Raw genomic sequence first — 19,768 nt, forward strand, 5'->3', positions numbered from 1 at the left:
TCTTTATAAATCAGGCTTAGTACAAAAACCAGTATTGTTTAAATTTAACTCTTTATAGTACCTTACTGTACCTTATAGGTATGTTTATATTAAGACCTGGCAACTGCACAGCTATTCTGGATTTAATGTGTTGTATAGTTTCAGGCAGAAATCAATTCTCGGACCCTCTCAGCTTAGTAGCTAAAATCTTTAACAGCATCTCAACCCTACATGTGATGACAAAACTTTGTCAATTCTCCTGAACCAGCTGTTTAAACATCTTAGAAGCTGCCTTTGATGGCTGATTATCATTTTCTGGCATGTTTTACCTGTTTACAGATTTTCTGTCGACGTTATGCATATTTTAATTTATTTTTAATTCGACCAGGTTAGTTTTGCCTGCTTTAAATCTAGATCTAAATGCTTCAATAGACCATTTTTGATCATCAAATAGAAAAAAAGTAGTATCCACTGGAAGTTGATGTTTGGCTGAAACATAATTAAATTTTGTTTTCCATCCTCAGTCACTAGGGAAAATGTTAACACTTATTGCATATTTAAGAAATTGTATACTTCATGTTGTTTAGTGTAATTTATGGTATGAAAGGACAAATGCAGAACCAAAGTCTCATCAGCTTGCAGATAGTTACCTAGTTAGCCTGGTCACTAAGCTTATAGCCAATCCAGTTTGTTTTTCAAAGTCCAAGCCAGAACGCATCTTAATTAAGATTCAGGCCTTTTTCTGACCCTGTTTCAGACTAAATCAAGTCTTGCATAAGTAACCATTAGTAGTTGTCCCCCTGGATCCCATAGTGTCGGAAGTTTTCAGTGTTGAAGTTGATGTTCTAAAAAAGCAACTCTTATGGTGCTGATCAGCAATATTGTAGTTTTATTTGTTTGTATGTTTCAAATATTGCATACAGCTAAAGGTAGCTTTAACATCACAGTATGATAAATGCATACCTTGATATAAGCCAGTTTTCTCCTAACAAACACTATACCGTAGTTATAATAATTCTAAAAGATTATGTTGTTTACATCATGCTAGTTTTGAAGCATAGCTCTCATTAAATAAGTCAGAAAAACTAACAAAAACGTTAAACTATGGCATTTAAGACACTATAGAATCTAGCCATTCTCAAAAAAGCCACGTTTGTCTGTTGAGTCTTGCTTTCAAAAAGTGTAAAAGAGAAATTTTATGTCTTCCTTTCTGATGCTCTAATGCCAAAGGCAACTTTTTGCAATACTTCTATGTATTTTTGACATCCACAAAAACGCAATAAGTCTCTCAGTGGAAAGAATACTTTAAAGGCAATGCACATCGCAGCAGTATGTTCCACTACTCAGCAGGGTTTGAATTAGGTTTGCTACAACAGAAGCAAATGGTGTTTTTTTTCTCATTTTGTCACCTAACAAGGAACCCTTTAGTGGAGCAAGTGATCCACAAAATTAAAGGAATATTGAATCCATTGCTTCTTAATAGGGTCTTTTTATCATTATTATACCATCAATAATGATTATGGTTCAGACTTAGGATAATGTAATGTAAAGAAGAAAAGTGTTCCAGCTGTAACTGGAAAAGATCAGAATGTCACAGTACAGCTTTACCTCAAAGCTGAGCATGTGCAAAACCGTTTCAGAAAAATTACATCAACTTATTTCCATCCTGTTGCTCAGCTTTCATATCTAAACTTAATATGTAGCAGTATGTCCAGGGGCCGAGGAGCGCACAAAATTTTAGTGAAAGTGTTATTTATAAAAAAAAAAATCAGCAGAACCGTTGTTGCTTATTTAATACGAGCTTCAGTTCACATACAGGCAATTTTAGCTCTGCTGAAGCTAATAAGCAGTGCAAAAGGAGTGCAGGTTTCCTTAATACACCACTAAGCCTTAAATAGATGATTCATTAAGGATGAAAAGCATCAATATTCTTTATGAATGTTGCTGTCATGCATAGGCTGACATAAATATATATGCAAACACAGATGTACGCAGACTGTGGAAACAGCACGGTCCTCTGTAGAGTGGCTGCAGTGGGAATAGGCGTCTGTTCTGGAGACGGTTTGTTTGTTTGGGTCCTGGCATCCAAATGAGCCTTAATCAGTGGAGTTAGCAAACAGGATTGTGTTAGCTGTAACGTCGAGAAACCAGCCCCGCTGGGCCCAGACCTCTCATTGCCCAGGCTGGTCTAATCATCCCAGATTGACCCTAAAAAAAACAAACTCGTCTCAGAGGGTTGTGTTTGATGCCAACTGATTTGTAGTTTTTTTTAAATTAATCTTTTTGAGTAAGAGTCATCTTGTTTTTTTTAAATTTTTAAACCTGCTCTGTTATCTCCACAGGTCTGGTGGTGAGAGAGGCCAGCATAGAGATCACCCGGCAGCAGGTGGAGGAGTTGTTTGGGCCGGAGGACTTCTGGTGTCAGTGTGTGGCCTGGAGCTCCGCTGGGACCACCAAGAGCCGCAAAGCTCACGTGCGAATCGCCTGTGAGTTTATCTGTTATTATCTACGCCTTCTTTTTTTGCATTCATCTCTAAACAAAGTCTTGAGCCTGCCAGGCTGTTAAGGTCTCACAAGCTGTTGTAAAAAAAAAAAGAAAAAGCTTTTGCTGTTATTTTACTTTGACTTCAACAGAAAGTTGAGAGAATCTGAATTGGTTTCTTTCACCCAGTGTAACAGTGGAGAAGCTGAGCAAAGGGGCACAGAATCAAAGCAGTTGTTATACACAGTAGAAGATCTGTATGGCGTCCCCCCTTTTCTCCTCTAACATGGCGCTCATTTGTTCCCCAACTGTGTTTGTCCTCCTCCCTTAACGCATTTTTTTTTTCAGCTGATGAGAAACATTCTGCGCCTGCCCCAAAGTTTATGCTCATTTAAGAAATTCCCCAAAGGATATTCTAGTGAGAATCTGAGAAGTAATGAAACCCCAGAAGACAACAATGCAGTAAACAGAGTTTCTGCTGAGCAGAGTTGTGACATCAAGGCAGCCTTTTTTTGCAACACAACAAATATTACGTAACACAAATGTTCACGCATTGTCGTCAAAATGCCACCTGAAGGCAGATACTCTTGTAGTAGTGGCAAGAATGTTGTGCTTCCCAACTATCTGTCAATCATTATATGGATGTATGACATTTCCTGCAGAGGTTTGCTCCCTCCTCTACTATTGGCCAAAAGGACTTATGCTTAATTTGACACATGGGCGGGGGGTCCAAGCCTTTAAGCCTTTTTTCACTCAGTGATACCGACCCAGTTCAACTTTGTGGCAAAAAGACACCAAAAATGATCATTAGCAAAATCCTTCACTCAGTCCATTTCACAGTGATTGTAGGCTAAAGTTAAGTTTTGGACTCCTTTAGTTTTAAAGACGTTTCTAAACCTTAAAAAAACAACTTATCTTTCTTTTACACAGTTGCTACAGGGTTAAATCAGGGCTGACATTTGCTTCAGTGAATTTTATCCTAAACATTCTTATTTTTTTTTTTTGTTAAAGTCACCTTTAAAATTTGATAGCCAATAGGTATATTAACGCTTCTTGTCTAGTAGCACGCTCACTGCAACTAAAAGGTTTCTTTAATTCCACCTACCGCCAATCAATGAAGGTCAGTTGGTCAAAAAGACAACAGTTGCATTCTCTGATCTTAATACGGCTGGTTTATCATATTCTCTCTAGATTTGGGTTTTTTGTTTGTATTAGACAGAACAATCAGAAAAGAATCTAAAAAGACACACATCACAGACATGTTTCTGATTTTCTGATTGTTTCTGATTGGCTAATGTTTTCAAGGTATGAAAAATTCTGATGTAATTGGACAGAATTTAGTGACCTTTTTACATTGATATAAATTATAATGTATGGACTTAAAGTCTTTTTTCTTTTTCTTTTTTTTTATCAATTCAGGACCTTCTTTAGCCTTCTTGACAACCATAGTTTTACTATAGTTATGGTAATGTAACATTTAGCTTACAGATCAATTCAGCTGTAAAAGTAAATTCATCTTCACCATGTTGGAACAGATGGCACAGTAAAGACAACATCTGTGGTTTTCACCTAAATCCGCTGATTTAAACTCTTTTAGCATATTTTTGCATGTCTCTCTCAATTTGAACCTTTTGAATTCTTTTCTTCATCTTTAAATTGTCATATACCTGCTATGTGTCTCTCACCTGCTGTTTACCTTCATTTCCCTCACAGTTTCCTCCTAAATTTGTTGCATTTTCTTTCTTTCAAGCACCAGCAGCCCTTATTACCGCTTCCATAACACTAGCCTGGCGAATTGAGAATAACGCTTCCCAGTCTCCCACCGAGCTCGTTCCCGCTGCTCCACCTCCTATAATCACCCGTGATGAGCGGCCTGCCAGCACTAACCTATCCCTCAAATCACAATGGACCCCTCTTCCCCTCCCATTAGCTACTGCTGGATGGATTAGCTCCTCTAGTGGGCTTTCTCTTCGGGCGGGCTTCTTGTTAGAGCCAGACTCCATCCCGTTAGGCTAATGGAAACTGGGGTTGTTTTCCTCTACTCTCCCATCATCTAAACATATGCAGTTTAATCAGATCATGAGTCAGAGCAAGTGCTGCTGTGCAAAGAGGCTGCCATGTTGAAGACAGAGCTTTTAGTCCTGCAAACAGGCTAATGCAGTAAAAAGGATTAGGAGGAATGGAGTGTAAAAAAGTTCTTCTGATTACTTTTTGGGTTTTTTTTCATTTAGCATTAATAAGATCCTTTAATTGGTCTCTAGTTTTGGGTTGCAAGAATTTTTTTTAATGAAAATGTAATTAGATTAACAAAAAACAATCAAAATCTGCATAAATCCATTTCTTTTTTTCTTTCTTTCTTGTTTGCTGGTTTGTAATTTTCAACCTGATGACCAGCATTTTCTTCCTGAATTAGATTCAGATGTTGAATTTGTTCGGTGTCACTCCTAATCTAGACTCGTTCTTGCGGATAATGGTTTTCTTAGTGGGAGAGGAGACCACGTCTGAAGTGTGAAGTTGGTGTAATTTTGCAAGACTGGTAGCTAAACACTTCCACTTAAGGTAATGCTAGTCATATGTCTCTCTTTCTGTGGGGCTGTGAGGTCGAAATGTGTTCAGAGCCGAATAACGATGCGATTCCCACAGGAATGCAGACGCAGCCAATTATACAGCAAATCATTGGGCCACAAACTGGAGAAATTACTAAAATCCACATGGAAACAAATATATAAACTTTTTATAGGATCTTGCATATTATACCCATACCTCCTAGATCTTTTATACATTTAAAAAAATTAGCAATCATATATTTTTTAGTATATCTTATCGGAATTTTACGTGATACACCAAAACAAAGCAGCGATAATTAGAAATTGGCAGAAAAAAGATGCGTAATTTTCAGACTTTATAGAGAAAAACACATTTCAGAGCAAGCAATTGCAAACAGAAGTCATATAGGTAGTAAATGCACATCTGTGAGTGGTTACATTTAGTTTAGTGGAGAAAGTGCTCTAAGGCACAAACCAGACACAGAAGGGAAAAAAAAATCATGGATAAAGTTTTGACTGTGTTTATGTCGAGTGTCGGACACCGTTCAAGTCATTATTTAAAAATATACATTCGACTGCACATGAGCACAACATGGAGGATCGTACTGTCAGATCAGGTTTAGGAGAGCTTTTTTAGCCATGACGATAATATCAGAAAAAAAACTTTGTCTGAAAAATCAGCTAATCTGGTCTTTACAAAAGAGTGGTTAAAAAGTAAGACATAAGAAAGACAAAAATAAAATGATATCCCAGTTAGTTTTCCACAAAACTACATTCCACAAATACACGTCGTAATTAAGGTAATTAATTGGTTCAATTAGCCCAGACTAACATTGCAAATCGGGCCAAAATTATATTCCTTTCAGTGGAAAATAGTGGTGGCAGCATTGTGCTGTTGTGGATGTTTATATTTAGCAGAAACAGGGATGCTTCTGATAGTCAATGGAAGGATGGACTTGATTATGGGCAATCCTGAAGGACAACCTGTGAAGCGGTCGTAAAAGACTGAACTGTCATCGGGTTTGATGTGACAAAATGGGAAGAGATGCAGGGTATGAATACTTTTGAAAGGCCCATTTCAGTTTGCTTTTATTTGTTGTTTAATTAAGCATTTTGTGCAAAACAAAAAATATTTTCCTGCCTGATTCTTGTACTTGTGCTTCATCTTTTACTAAGAAATATGCTTGGTCTAAATTTAGGCTCTCTTGGGACCTTATCACCAGTAATTGGCTGCCAGCTTTTAGGGTTTACTTTAAACCGCTCAGTGCCAGCCGAATCACTGCACACTGAGCTACCATGAAGACTCCCATATGCCGTAATGTGTTTATGTGAAGAAATCAAATTTTGATTTATTAGATTTTGCTCTGGTGCATATGCAGTAAATCTAAATGTATCATCTAGAATGTGTGACTGTTGCCTCCTCACCTGTCACATCGTGTCTGTGTAATCTTCTGTCTTTCAGAGGCAGTTTGAGCAGGAATCAATCTTTGTGCTGTTGCTCTGATTTAGCAGAATAACTTTTATAACACAAACCTTAATAGCCTTTTCTGCATGTTGTTTTCCTTCCTTCTTTCCTCTGTGTGTCTTAGACAAGAACAAATGATGCATCTGTCCTTGGATAAAATTCCTTAAACCTTCTTTAAAAGAGAATGTGTGTCTTGTTATTCCTTTTTCTTGTGTTTTGCACAAAAAAAAGAGATAAAACATTTCAATTTATCATTCACTCTTTAAGCTTTTAAAAACTCACAATAATGTTTGGAATCAGAGCATATTCCCCTGAAGGCATGCTTAAGCTGAACTGGAACAAGGACAAGGACTCCCATTGAGTGTGTTGTGAACCTCAGAATAACTATATGTATGTTTTGCTGCCTTTGGGGCTTCTATAATCCTGTGCTGTATGAAAAAAACATAATGTGGTGTTTTAGGGAGGAAGAATAACAGCAAAAAGTTACTGTATTGTAATATAATGTACCTTCATTTATTATGATTAAACTAAAATAATAAGTAAAGTAGTAGTAATAAGTAAAGTAGTAGTTCAAAATATCTTTCAAAATGTTCAATAGGTGCATTGACTTTATCTGTCTTCTATATTCATTCACACTCTCCCAAGACACTGCAGAACATTTCTTTTCCATAATAGATATGGATAATGTATCCCTTTACAAGCTTAACGCTTTCAGAGCTAAAAGGTTTATGTGCAGTTTGCATAGATGTCTAGACCACAAAGCCTCCTATATATATATATATATATATATATATATATATATATATATTCAGTTGGCATCACTGCTTCCTGTTTTGAGCTTTTAGTTTCTTATAAATTCAAATTGGAAAATATAGCATCATATTTAGAGCAATCTTAGACATGTAATTGTGACTTTATGTCAAAAGACAATGTTTCATTGCATTATGAGAAGATGAAAGGAATTTATGCTATTTTAGAATAAGGTTGTTTAATCTAGTTTAGTTAATCTACAGTATATATGACTTTTTTAACTGTTTATTGTAAAATGCTTCAGTTAGATATACTGTAGGAACCTATAATAAACAAATTTTATTATTTTTATGTCAAAAAAGGTAACAAATGGATTTGTAAGCATGCAGTATTTCAGCATAAGTTAGATCTATTTTTTGAATGTGCTCTGAATCCTGTTATTCTAACATTGTACAGATCTCTAAAATAGAGTCGTTGATCACAAAAATACATACAATTTTTTGAAGTCAAGGTAATGCTAATCACTGGTTGACAAAGTACTCAACAGCAGTACTTGAGTACGCATTTATACTAATAGTCAAATCTTACTTCACTAAGTAAAATTTACTCTGTCAAAAATCTACTCAAGTTGAAGTATTAAAGTACTCACTTTTGAAAATACATAAGTATTCAAAAGTACACACATTTAAATTAAGTATTCAAAAGTACAAATAAAATTTTCTTATATCAGTATATTTGTGTATAATTTTCAGAGTAATTTTAAAGAACCTTGTAACTTTCAGAAATCCCCTGATGTATTGATGCATAAAACCACCTGCTACAAATTCTACATGACCTGTAATGAACGTCAGCATTAAAAATGGGACAAAAAATAAGGACGGCTATTTTGATTATTTCTTATGTAAAAACAAACAAAAAGGAAAACAGGAGAGTCTTGATTTTCCTCACATTTTCACCATAGAATAGAGGTTTAAGGTTGAATCTATTAACACAAAGAAACTACAACTTTGAGAACTCATCCTACTAAACAACTCGGTCACATGGTAACAACTAACTCCTTAATAAAATGTTTAAACTACAAATAACATTTGCCCTGAGTTTCTCACAGTTATGAAATGTAATGCAAATCTCTAAAACAGTGGTGTCCAAATTCAGTCCTAAGGTATAGTATCTTCCATGTTGAAATTGTATTTCAGAAAGAAAACAGCGAGAGCAGATTACAAAGCTACACATGTAAGCTGAGCCAAAAAGAATGAGTAACTAGCAGCTTCCTAGAAGTGGAGTGTAGCAAAAAAAGTACAATATTCGACTTTGAAGTAGTAAAAGTTAGAAGTACACCCCCAAAAATCACTCTAGTAATTAAGTACAACAATCAAGTGTATGGACTTTGTTACTTTCCACCAGTGATGCTAGTTATTTTGTTCATGGGCTAGTGTCTACCTACCTCACATGGCTGGATCTGCTTTCACTGAAAAAATGTGATGTGCAAAAACATGGTTGAAATCTCTTATGTCCATACGACTTGTGAATAATGATAAAAATAAAACATTATGTTTACATCTAAGCAATTAAGTTGAATTGAAAAGGCAGCTTCTGGAAGATATTTGATAAATCAGCATTAAAACAACCTAGCCGTAGCGTTTTAACATCCTCTTTAACTTTTTTTCATTTCCATAGATAACAACTGACACCATATGAACACAGGCATAAACAAACTTACTGGTACCCAAATAATTAGCTAAGGCTTTTTGCAGTCCAAGCATTTCTCCACAATAGGCGCACTGCATATAGCAATAATGCAATGATATGACATTTGCAAGATTCAGCGCAGTACTAATTATAACTAAATTATTTATCATCTTATTAGGCGACAGTACAAAGTAGAGTGGTATTACAGTAGGTCCTTGTGAAAAAGTCTTAAGACCCAAGATTAAAGCACAATAAGGCAGATTTATTTATATGGTACATCTCTACAAAAAATGATCCAAAATTTGCAAAGAATCACAGAGATTGAAAAGTGGTCAGTCTCATACTCTGGTCCTCGAGGGCAATTGTCCTGCAACTTTTAGATCCTGTCATTGCTTAAACAAACCTGAGTCAAATATTAGCTCATTAGGAAAGCTTTTGTGATGGTTCGGCAATTTGATTGAGATGTGTAAGTTAATAAACACATCTGACAGTTCTAAAAGACTGTTCCTTAAGGATTTTAATTTGAAATGATTAAAATAGAAAAAGAAAATAAAGCTTAAAAGCATTGTTTGATCGATAGCATTGATAAAAATATTAAGATCCAGATATTAAAAGCATCCGATTGTTTGATCAAGAGTAAACAAAACATACACTAAAACACTAAACTATACTAACTTCTATACAACTGTGAAGCCTTCATGCATGCAACAAATACAACAAAATCTTATTTTTTTGTTAACTTCACTTGTAGATGGTGTCTGTTTCCATTGATTGATTAATTGACTTATTGATCTCACGGTGGAGAAATGTCCCTGTTACATCAGCATAATAGTCAAAAGGAAGGTGCCAAAAGGAGGAAGCGGTGCATGGGGGAATATAACCCAATGTACCGTATTCCTCCCATGCAAAATTTCAATTTTTGTGCTATATTTCTTCTTTTTTCCTTTATAGTTTAAGGTATTTTAATAAGATGCCAGAAAGAGTGAGGAAACATTGAGAAAAGGCTTCTCGCAGTTATGTAAGATCAGTGCTACTGGCCTAACGAATGCATGCGCAGGCCAGAAAAAGTTGCACCCAAAATGTTCTTCCAAGTGCTTACTATTGCAGCAGCTTAAAATATTTAATCCTATGCTTGCAGAGCCCAAGCCTGTTGCTGAGGCCCTGACATTTTCTTCCTGTCTTGCTTCTCGCTATAAACAGTTTTGGGTTAGTCAAGACTGTCTCAACACCCGTATTGTGACACATCAAGCACCATTGTTGTGATGTACAGTAGCATCACAAAAGCCCTGTCACAGCAAAAGCTGTCCTGAGGAAATAATTGGAAGATAATTTTTTTTTTGGTGACATTTTTTGCCACTTCATTTTTAAACTTCTGGATTTCTCATGCCTAAATGCATCTTACAAACTGTTTTTGCCTCCTGTTTACACTTTAAAGTGTCAGTTTTGGTAGAGTAAATCCCTACTCTTGGTATATCTTACTCATAGCCTGTCTCCTATTGCCTAAACAGAGACTAAGATGTAAGGTGCATTATTTATAGGTGTTAACAAATGTTTTTTACCCAACTCAGCATTTATTTTCCAACAATATTTAAAGAAAATGTCTCTACATGTACTTGTCAGTACCATATATTGTGCGTAACATCCATGCTGATGTTGATGTTTTCCCTGCAGACCTGAGAAAGACATTTGATCAGGAACCCTTGGGGAAGGAAGTGTTACTCGAGCAGGAAGTGTTGCTGCAGTGTCGCCCACCTGAAGGGATCCCAGCAGCTGAGGTAAGGTTCAAAAGGCATTTCTACTGAGCTACGGTGTTTGAAAAAAAAGGTTTGAATAATGTCAGTTTTCATTTGAAAAAAAAGGAAAAGTTCTGATATAGACGTGAGAAATGGAAGCAGTTGAGATTTCCTGCACTAAGCTCGGCTGAAAGCTCCCACCTCAAATCCGGTAAACTGGCTTCTCTGAAAAGAGGATTTTCACTGACTTTTTGGGGTCAGTTTCTGATTAAAAGTCAACAACATGTCTGATGTAATGTTTTCCAAATTATATTTAAAGGATTGCTAAAACACCCAGCACAAACAGGGCTATATATTCAGTTATTTAATCTGTTCATTTACAACAAACAGTCAAACCAGCCTGCGTGTTTTCATGATTTACACATGTATTTCAGATCTTTTTTTTTCATTAAAATAACACAGAACAAATGTGACGCCTTAAAGTGCACAGATGACATTTTCCAACTCTACATGGGCTATTTAAGTGCTGTGATTTTTTTTCCTGAATGCCATCCAGTCGCAGTAATTTGGGGGGGGGGGAGGAAATTATCTGCTGAGAGCAATTCTAGAATAAGTGTATCCGTGCAGCCTTGGTTTCGCTAATATTTCCTCCTAGCCTTTTAAGTGTAATAGCTCCTTCTGAAAAGGCTCAGTCGAGATAGCAGGAAAAACGAAAATACAGCGTGGAAGTGTGGTTTTGATGGGTTGAAGTTGAGGGTGCTAAACTCTTGAAGGCTGATTGACCTGGAAAAGCTGAGTTAAGTGAGTGGAACTGTGAGGAATTTATCCTGCTGAAAGTGCTGACAAGCTGAGTGGACAGAAGTCGAGTTATTCGCAGTCATTGTACAACCCAGCCCTCAATTTGGTTGGGATTCTTGTAATTTCAGACTATATGCATGGCTGTGTCTGGATTGCCCTTTTCCAACATGTGATTGCTGATTCTTGGGTCCGGATTTGGTCCATCTATGTTTCCTAAGTTAAAAGTTGGTCCAAAAAAAACATGCGCCTCTGGGATTTTTATGTGTGTGTGTGTGTGTGTGTATGTGTGTGTAATATTGTTGGCCTTTACACTATAACCTTCCTTTTAGAAAACAACTTATCTTACTTTAATCCACCTAACCAAAAGTTTTCGATCAGTTTAACATTGTTGGTTTAAAAATATTCCACAGAAACCAGGTTAAGAAATTGCAGTTTAACACGCAAAGAGGATTCACACCCTTTTTAAACTGACCCATTACAAAAAATAAACAGACGCAAAGGGGTCTGGGAGAGTGAGAGGTTCACCTTAATTAATTATTCTCCTGATAGTTCTCCCCAGCATTGTTTTCTTTGTTGCATTTAAAATGTTATATCAAACGCATTGTTCAATGCAATACTCTGAGTTAATGGGAAAATCTGTTTTTTAGCGATGGTTCAATTCAGGGCTGAAACAATCAGATTAATCGTGATTTATCGATTATTGAAATAATGGTCAACTAATTTAGTAATCATTATTCATTTAATGGAGTAAAGAGACTCTAAAACATGCCTTTTACTGACAGAGCAACCCACTTAGAGCTAATTATACCAAGACTGTAAAAACATTTTGTATTTAAGAAGATAAAAAAAAAAAAAAATTGGAATTCAAATTCGAGTGAATACACTCTATCCAGAATTCCACATGTGGAAAAGTTTGAGTTTCACCTGGTTTAATTTCGTGAAAAGCCTTCTTTAAGGAATCTTTGGCTGTCTGATTACTGATCGATAAATAAAAAAAAAAAATCTAGACAAATGAATCAATTTATTAAATATTTGTTAGCTGCAGTCCTAGTTCAGGGGTTGATGATCACTAACTCCTCTTTACTTTTAAAACTTTGGAATGCATATAGGCTATATATAGGTTCTGCTGGATGACTTTATCTGTTCAAAGATATTGGAGACAGTAACTGTCATTCTGGAAAGGGTAACAAAGCCCTTTCTAAGGCTTTGGACTTAAATCCATTAACAACAGAAGAATTAAACAAGAAACTTTAGTAAACTTTTAGGCAATTATTCGGAAAAAAGACAAATCATTTTAGAATATTTTTGGAGCTGATTGACAGTTGCCTTTTTTAATCTCTGCTTTTGTCTCCTTGAACCCCAGTCGGCCTCGGCAGATGGCCGCTCACACTGAGCCTGGTTCTGTTGGAGGTTACTTCCTGTTAAAGGGGGGGTTTTCCTCTCAACTGTCGCTACTAGCATGCTTGGTGTGAGGGATTGTCTTTGAGTCAATGAGCTGGTTTTCCTTAGATAGATAACTTTGAACCAATCTGACTGTGTGATCTGGTTGAATTGTCTCTGTAAAGAGCCTTGAGATGACATATGTGAATTGGTGCTATATAAATAAACTGAATGGAATCGAATTTTAATTTATTGTAAATTATACAGCAATATATTTTGCTCCCCTGTCATCACTCTTTTCTCACACCTGTGTTTATTCTTTACACCCAGCTGTTCTTCTTTTTTCCTTCTTTCCTCCTGTTATAGAGTTACTGCACCACTCACTGGCGTGGCATTAGTATTGCAATTACTACATGCTTGGAGTGGTGTCATTCTTGGGCTCGAACTTTTCTATGTGAATCACTTGTTCAGCTCTGTGTTGATGTAATCATAATAAAGCTATGGGAGCTAAAAACAACTTCACAAATTGGTTAAGACTTTGAAAACAATATGTTCTTTGTTTGCACCTCACAATTATACATTATATTTTACCATGTGTATTGTTTTTCCATCTGTGTTCTGACTGCTAACCTATCTTTTTGTAATAAACCTCATTTATGTATACAAATTGGTGCTTAAAAGATCCCTTTCACATGGTAATATCCCCATTTTACCCCAGAGCCAGCTGATTTAGTGGGGAAAAAAGGAATACTGAAAGCTGCTTTTTCATCTGTGTTTGTCAGACCTTTTCTCACACAGGCTAAAAGAAAGGGAAGCATTGGAAAGGAGCAGATGGGGCTAAGGCTGTGGTTAAACATGAATTTACAGAAAAAAAATGTAGCAGACGCAACGACGGGAAAAGATCTGTCATATTTCACTGCTCAAGACACAAAAAATATAGAGGATGAAAGAAGCTGAACGCAGAAGGAGGAGAGCCGTTATGGTTTTGTCGGGACTTGATTCACTGGGATGTTGTCAAGCCTCCAGTGGCCTGTTGGTTTACTCAGTGGTTCCTTTGCAGACCTTTGGCAAGTTACTGAGAGGCTGGAAGGAGGGCAGCCTGTGGCTGGGCTATAAAAGCATTGCTCTCGCAGCACTTTTCGCTTTTTTTTTATGTGAAGTGCATATTGTGCAGTGCATGAAAAGGACAAGCACGACATACGCTTGTGCTGATTGCTCATTGTCATGTGAATGTCACGTGTCATAACTAAGTACATTACTTAAAAAAAGAATGATTATAAAATAAATAAATCTTTTGGGTTGAATGTACATTGTGATTTCAGATGGTCAGCTGTTACAAATAGGTATTTTACTGAATTAAAAAGAGAAATTAAAAGCTGTTTGGTTTCTGTCCTTTTAAATTGTGACTGTTCACATAAGTAATTTCCATAGTAAAAAAGCAGTTCCCGTATTGGCTGGCTTCTCATTATTAGAATTTCTTATTAGCTTGATTATTTGATCACCTAAAAGTTAATATAATGTCAGCGTCAAGGTTAATCGGAGACAATCTAAGAGGCCAAATATGCTTCTGGGTGTGCAAGGCTTTTAAAAAATATTATGTACCCAAATACTACCTCCAAACAGGACTTTAAGATTAAATATTGCAAACCTTGATGTTCCCAATAAAATTGTGATTTAGTATATAGTTCTACCGAAGTGCCAAAGTCGTTTTTGTTTTCAAAGCTGTGCCGGACTATAGTTGACAAAATGCTGCAAGCAGAAGACAAACAGATGAAAAGAAGTGAACTAAGGATTGAGTAGCATACACAAATCGGATTGAATGCTGTCTGCTTTTCCATCCATTCTACTATAAATGCAGAGTCAAATTCATTTCATAATTTGTGCCTGCCAACCATTGTTTGCTATACCTCTGCATGGACATAGAAAATCCAGATTAAAAGTTGAAGAAGAAAAACTACAGTTGCCCCTGTTTGGAAGATCGTAGTAGAAGAAATTGCTGTTTTCCATAATTTGCTGAACATTTCTTATGGATCTAACTGGAAATAAGCTCTTCTATTAGCTCCGACATACACTGTAGGGTTTTTTTTTGCCCTTTTTTGGAAGATTTTTCGGTCAATCAAGAAGTTTTTGGAGTGAGCCAAGTTTAAGCTTCATCGGGGGTCCTCTGCCATTTAGAACACAGGGGGTAATGATGGGTGATTAGATGCACACGATCATCTACCAATCAGGAATCGTATGGTCTGATGAAGGTGGTGCTTTTGAAGTAGAGCTATGAGTCGATTTACCTCAACCACCTGTACATGCAAACAAGGGATTTCTTCTTCTCTGAGTTTTCTTCCAGATAGACAAGTCCGAAATGTGGCATCTCTCTACCGGGCTGAGTCCAATGTGTGGTTTTTGGTCGTACAGTGTGAGCAGGCAGATCGCTTCAAAGCATAAACAGATGTCATGAGCTGCAAAATTTAAACCCTGCTGTTTCATCATACAGTCTGAGCTGTAGCTAAGTACAACAATAAATACACTGTATGCCTCCCCTTAAATGACAGTTGAGAAACCAGTGTAGTACAACCCCCAAACCCCCCAATCCCCCAAAAAAGCTTTCCTAGGAAGTATAACTCTCGGTAAAACTGTTGTTTTAATGTGTAAAAAAGAAAAATACTGTGAATACAAGTATGAATATGTCAGTAAGTTTTAAGCAGAGTGCTTTTATGGACTTGGAGGTCTTTAGGGCCATGGTAGAGCTAAAAGAATATAGGAGAGAATTTGACAAAAACAGAGGAAATAAAGCTGAATCTATGTACAGCTAAAGAAAAGATGTTAAACAAAATCAATGAAATGCATATAAGAACAAAATAAAATATCCAGATGCATTTGCATAAAATAAATATCACTCTTTATTATCAATAGATATTGTGAAATTTAGTTATAAAAAACACACACACAAAAAAAACACTGACTCATTTGAATCGGGTAAACTCCAGCCCTCCTTCCTTGTCTTCCCAAATTCCCTATGATTTACAGGAGCAGACGTCAGGATGGTTGACCAAAGTAATGACATCCCATGGTTCTATTTACGTATTTGTGATTCTTTGATGGATCTCTTTTTCTGATTCTGCCCTTCCTGAAAGTAAAGATTTTTCTGAGTACTGCAGGTTCAGTAGTTTCTGTTCTCCAACAGAATAATAGGAAACAAGTCATAGTTCAACCTAAGATATCCTAACCAATATTTTTTTAGTTTTTTGATGCATACATTTAGCTGAGTGCAGCTAGTCCATGGATACTGAAACACACACCACACAGTAACCCACACTCACAAAGAAAACAAGCAGCCGGCATTTATTTTGGCTCTCCTTGTGACCATTACCAGTGGAACTTTGGCCTCCGTGCACTGAAATACAGACTGAGGTTTCTAAAACAGCATAGTGTTTCAGTCGGGTATGGTCTGAATAAATTCACTCAGCAGGCTCTCTGAGAGCCATTGTTACACGTTTCCATAGCCATGAATATTTGATCCGTACTTAATCAGGAACAGAGAGGAAAATGTAACTGTTGAGGCAGTTCAAGGAACAAAGCGGAAGGAGCCATTTGGCAGGAAAGGGCACCGTTTCACTATTATAGGGGTTTAACAGGGAGCTGCATTTAGTTATAATGAAGGTTAAAACTGGGTGGGGTTCCATCAGATAAGTGCAATCTTTCTCTCTTTCAATACCACCAAGAAGCTCTTTCATCATCTTCTGAAGGGACTCTGCACAAGCAAGGCTGGCCTCTTTTCATACATAAAAATATGTGGCAGCCTCATGAAATGGACAGCTAAAAGAATGTAGCATTATGTTGGCTTTTCTTCTGCCAAGACCCCCATCTCCATTTCACAGTGCTTTTCACGGCCCTTAAACAAAGACGAAAGTTCAGAGGTTTTGCTGCACAGAGAGCTGCTAAGCCCGTTTCCATAGGAGCAGGATTTTAATTCAGGCATCGCCTCAGTCAGCCGGGGTCCTGCCGTGTTATCGCGGGTAACGAGTCATTGATGCACCATGGGGAACAGGCCTTGCTGCCATGATTAAGTCCACTGGCTTTGCTGAGAAAAAAGCTGAGAAACAAAGATCTGCTCTTCAAGTTTCCTCATTTGAAAAAAAGAAAAATTTAAACAGAATTTTTCTCTCAGAGACAAAAAATCTTAGACTTATGATTTTTATACATATATTCTCTTCAATTTATTGTATACCAGAGTTTTAAATTTAAACTTTTCTCCATCACTTTAAGGTCCAAAAAATATAAAACAGTCTCATAATTTAGCCAAAATCATTCTTAAAGAAATTCCATACCATTTTACTGAAGGATTTCTATTTTAAAATGTATATGTATATAAATCTGGATTAAGACTCATTATTATCATCAAAGATAATCACACTAAGTTCACACTATATTATTTTTTTAAAGAACAGATAGTTTCACTAAAGTTGCCCATTTAATAATTCTGCTGTTAAAATGCACCTTTATCCAACCACTTTTTTTTTGCAAATAGTAGTTAATAATACACAGTTTTCTGCTAAAGCTGGGTTTATCTATGGCTGTCTTTTTGAGTTTTTGCCATTTTTGCCATGCAATTGCAGAAGACAGGACAAGATTTCTTTCACTGCTTCTTGACTGTGAACTTTGTAAATTTAGTATAATTAGTTGACGTTAAACTTTATTGAACTTTATTGATCTTACATTGGAGAAATTTACCTTTGAATTTAACTCATCCCATTGGGGAGCAGTGGGCTGCCATCGTGGGGGGGAGCAGTGGGGGGTTAAGGGTCTTGCTCAGCCAGATTAGCAGTCTGTGAGAGTGGGGCTTGAGCTCAGAACCTCAGGATTCCAAGTTCAATGCCCTAGGCCGCCACTCTAAAACTATGGTTTATAGAATGAGGTGTCTTCATAGAACTTGTGTATATTCCAATTAGCCTAGTTTCTGCACTTTAATGACATCCATCACCGGCTCTTCTTACAGCCTGCAGTACATAAATGTCTGGTATTCTCGTTGATTAGGATTAGTTTCACTTAAAGGTGATTTGGAAGCAAACCAAAGCAAGCCCATTAGTGGACATTTCCAATAAAGAGCTAAGCACTTTTCTCAAGGAAAAATGTGGTCTTTTCGAATAACAAAGGGGTACCAGGAATGTTAAGAGTAACACACAGCTAAGTGCATTTTCACCAAGGTTTCCCAGGAGAGATAATGTGTCAGTGGGTACCAGACTAAATCCCTGTGGCAGCTGACCAAAGACTGCCCTTAAAGTGTTCACCTGTCAATCATCAAAGGTTTCCGGTGTGAAGACTGTGATTACCTATAAAAGCTCAAATTTGTGAGGTTTTGGTTCTCTCTGTGAGTCACTTCTCTTTCTGCTTTCAAATTCCGGTAAGCTTTACCTGGAAAATGTCACGCTGAAGAGGCTTTTCTGCCCAGCAGTCTATTCATTCAGGCTTTCTGTGATCAAGAAAAGACTTTTTAAATTATACAGAATTCTGCTCTATAAACTAATCAGTGGGCTATTCTACATGTGCTACATGGGATCCAAACATCAATGGTCTTACTTTTTAGACCTTTTCTGTCCTGTGTTTTGGCTGCCCGATTGTCTTTGCATTGAAATCATATAACTGTAGAATGATTTTATTTGTGTTTCCTTTTAAAACAACTTAATAAAACATTGAAGAGTGATAAATAGTGTAATGCAACCCTTCAAAGTAGAAATTCATCCTGCTTTTTGTCTTTGATAAATCTACACAAAATGCTATAAAGAACATAAAAATCAATCTGTCTCTCCATCCATCTGTATGCATCTCTCTCTAATTCAAAGAGTTTTCTTTGTTTTTATGACTATGCAAATTGTAGATTCACACTGAAGGCAACAAAACTATTAATTAACACATGTGAAATTATATACTTAACTAAAATAAAAATAAAATATGTCCTATATTCTAGGTTCTTCAGAGTAGTCACCTTTTGCTTTGATTACTGCTTTGCACACTGTTGGCATTCTCTGGATGAGCTTCAAGAGGTAGTCACCTGAAATGGTTTTCACTTCACAGGGGCCCCCTGTCAGGTTTAATATCAGGCCTTCATGGTAAAACAGCTGCTATGAAACCACTGCTAAGGACAGGCAACAAGCAGAAGAGACTTGCTTGTGCTAAAGAACGCAAGGAATGGACATTAGACCAGTGAAAATCTGTGCTTTGGTCTGATGAGTCCAAATTTGAGATCTTTGGTTCCAACCATTGTGCCTTTGTGCGACGCAGAAAAGGTAAAAGGATGGACTCTACATGCCTGGTTCCCACCGTGAAGCATGGCGGAGGAGGTGTGATGGTGTGGGGGTGCTTTGCTGGTGACACTGTTGGGGATTTATTCAAAATTGAAGGCATACTGAACCAGCATGGCTACCACAGCATCTGGCATGCTAATCCATCTGGTTTGCATTTAGTTGGACCATCATTTGTTTTTCAACTGGACAATGACCCCAAATACACTTCCAAGCTGTGTAAGGACTATTTGACCAAGAAGGAGAGTGATGGTGTGCTTCGCCAGCAGAGCATGTGAGCGGAGTGGAGCATGGTTTGAGCGGTGGAGCGAAGTGGAACAAATATGGTGGAGTGCAGAGCAGGATTTTGCTCCGATGCGCTCACAACGTCAATTAAAAATGTTGGATTATAAAATGTGTAAAATAGCCTTTATTTGATTTAAATGTGATTTTTTTTTTTTTACAATAATTAAATAGGAAATGTGGAGCAACATGAATGGAGCGAGGTGTTAAGTTCACTGCTGGAAAACAGTGCAATAATTTAATAGCCAGTTAAATAAGACAATGCACATGTATCAGTCACATAATCAAACGCTGTGTGTCCCAGGGCCCTCATAATTAAATGAAGGAAAAATGCCAGAAATGCCTTCTCCTTAAAGTTTGAGCGAGCGTGG

The 19,768-nt window shown here is 36.9% G+C and overlaps 1 protein-coding gene across 2 annotated transcripts in view; it reads left to right on the forward strand.

Moving 5' to 3' along the window:
* unc5c (unc-5 netrin receptor C) overlaps positions 1 to 19,768 on the forward strand; it is a 177,266-nt gene that overhangs the window by 108,603 nt on the left and 48,895 nt on the right. For both annotated transcript variants that reach the window (XM_015380621.1, XM_015380620.1), the window contains exons 3-4: positions 2,322 to 2,465; positions 10,583 to 10,686. In XM_015380621.1, the coding sequence (XP_015236107.1) occupies positions 2,322 to 2,465; positions 10,583 to 10,686 (248 nt within the window). The remainder of the gene's footprint in view (positions 1 to 2,321; positions 2,466 to 10,582; positions 10,687 to 19,768) is intronic.

The sequence above is a fragment of the Cyprinodon variegatus genome, unplaced genomic scaffold (genome assembly GCF_000732505.1).
Source record: "Cyprinodon variegatus isolate N-32 unplaced genomic scaffold, C_variegatus-1.0 Scaffold218, whole genome shotgun sequence".
In the NCBI taxonomy this organism is placed as follows: domain Eukaryota; kingdom Metazoa; phylum Chordata; class Actinopteri; order Cyprinodontiformes; family Cyprinodontidae; genus Cyprinodon; species Cyprinodon variegatus.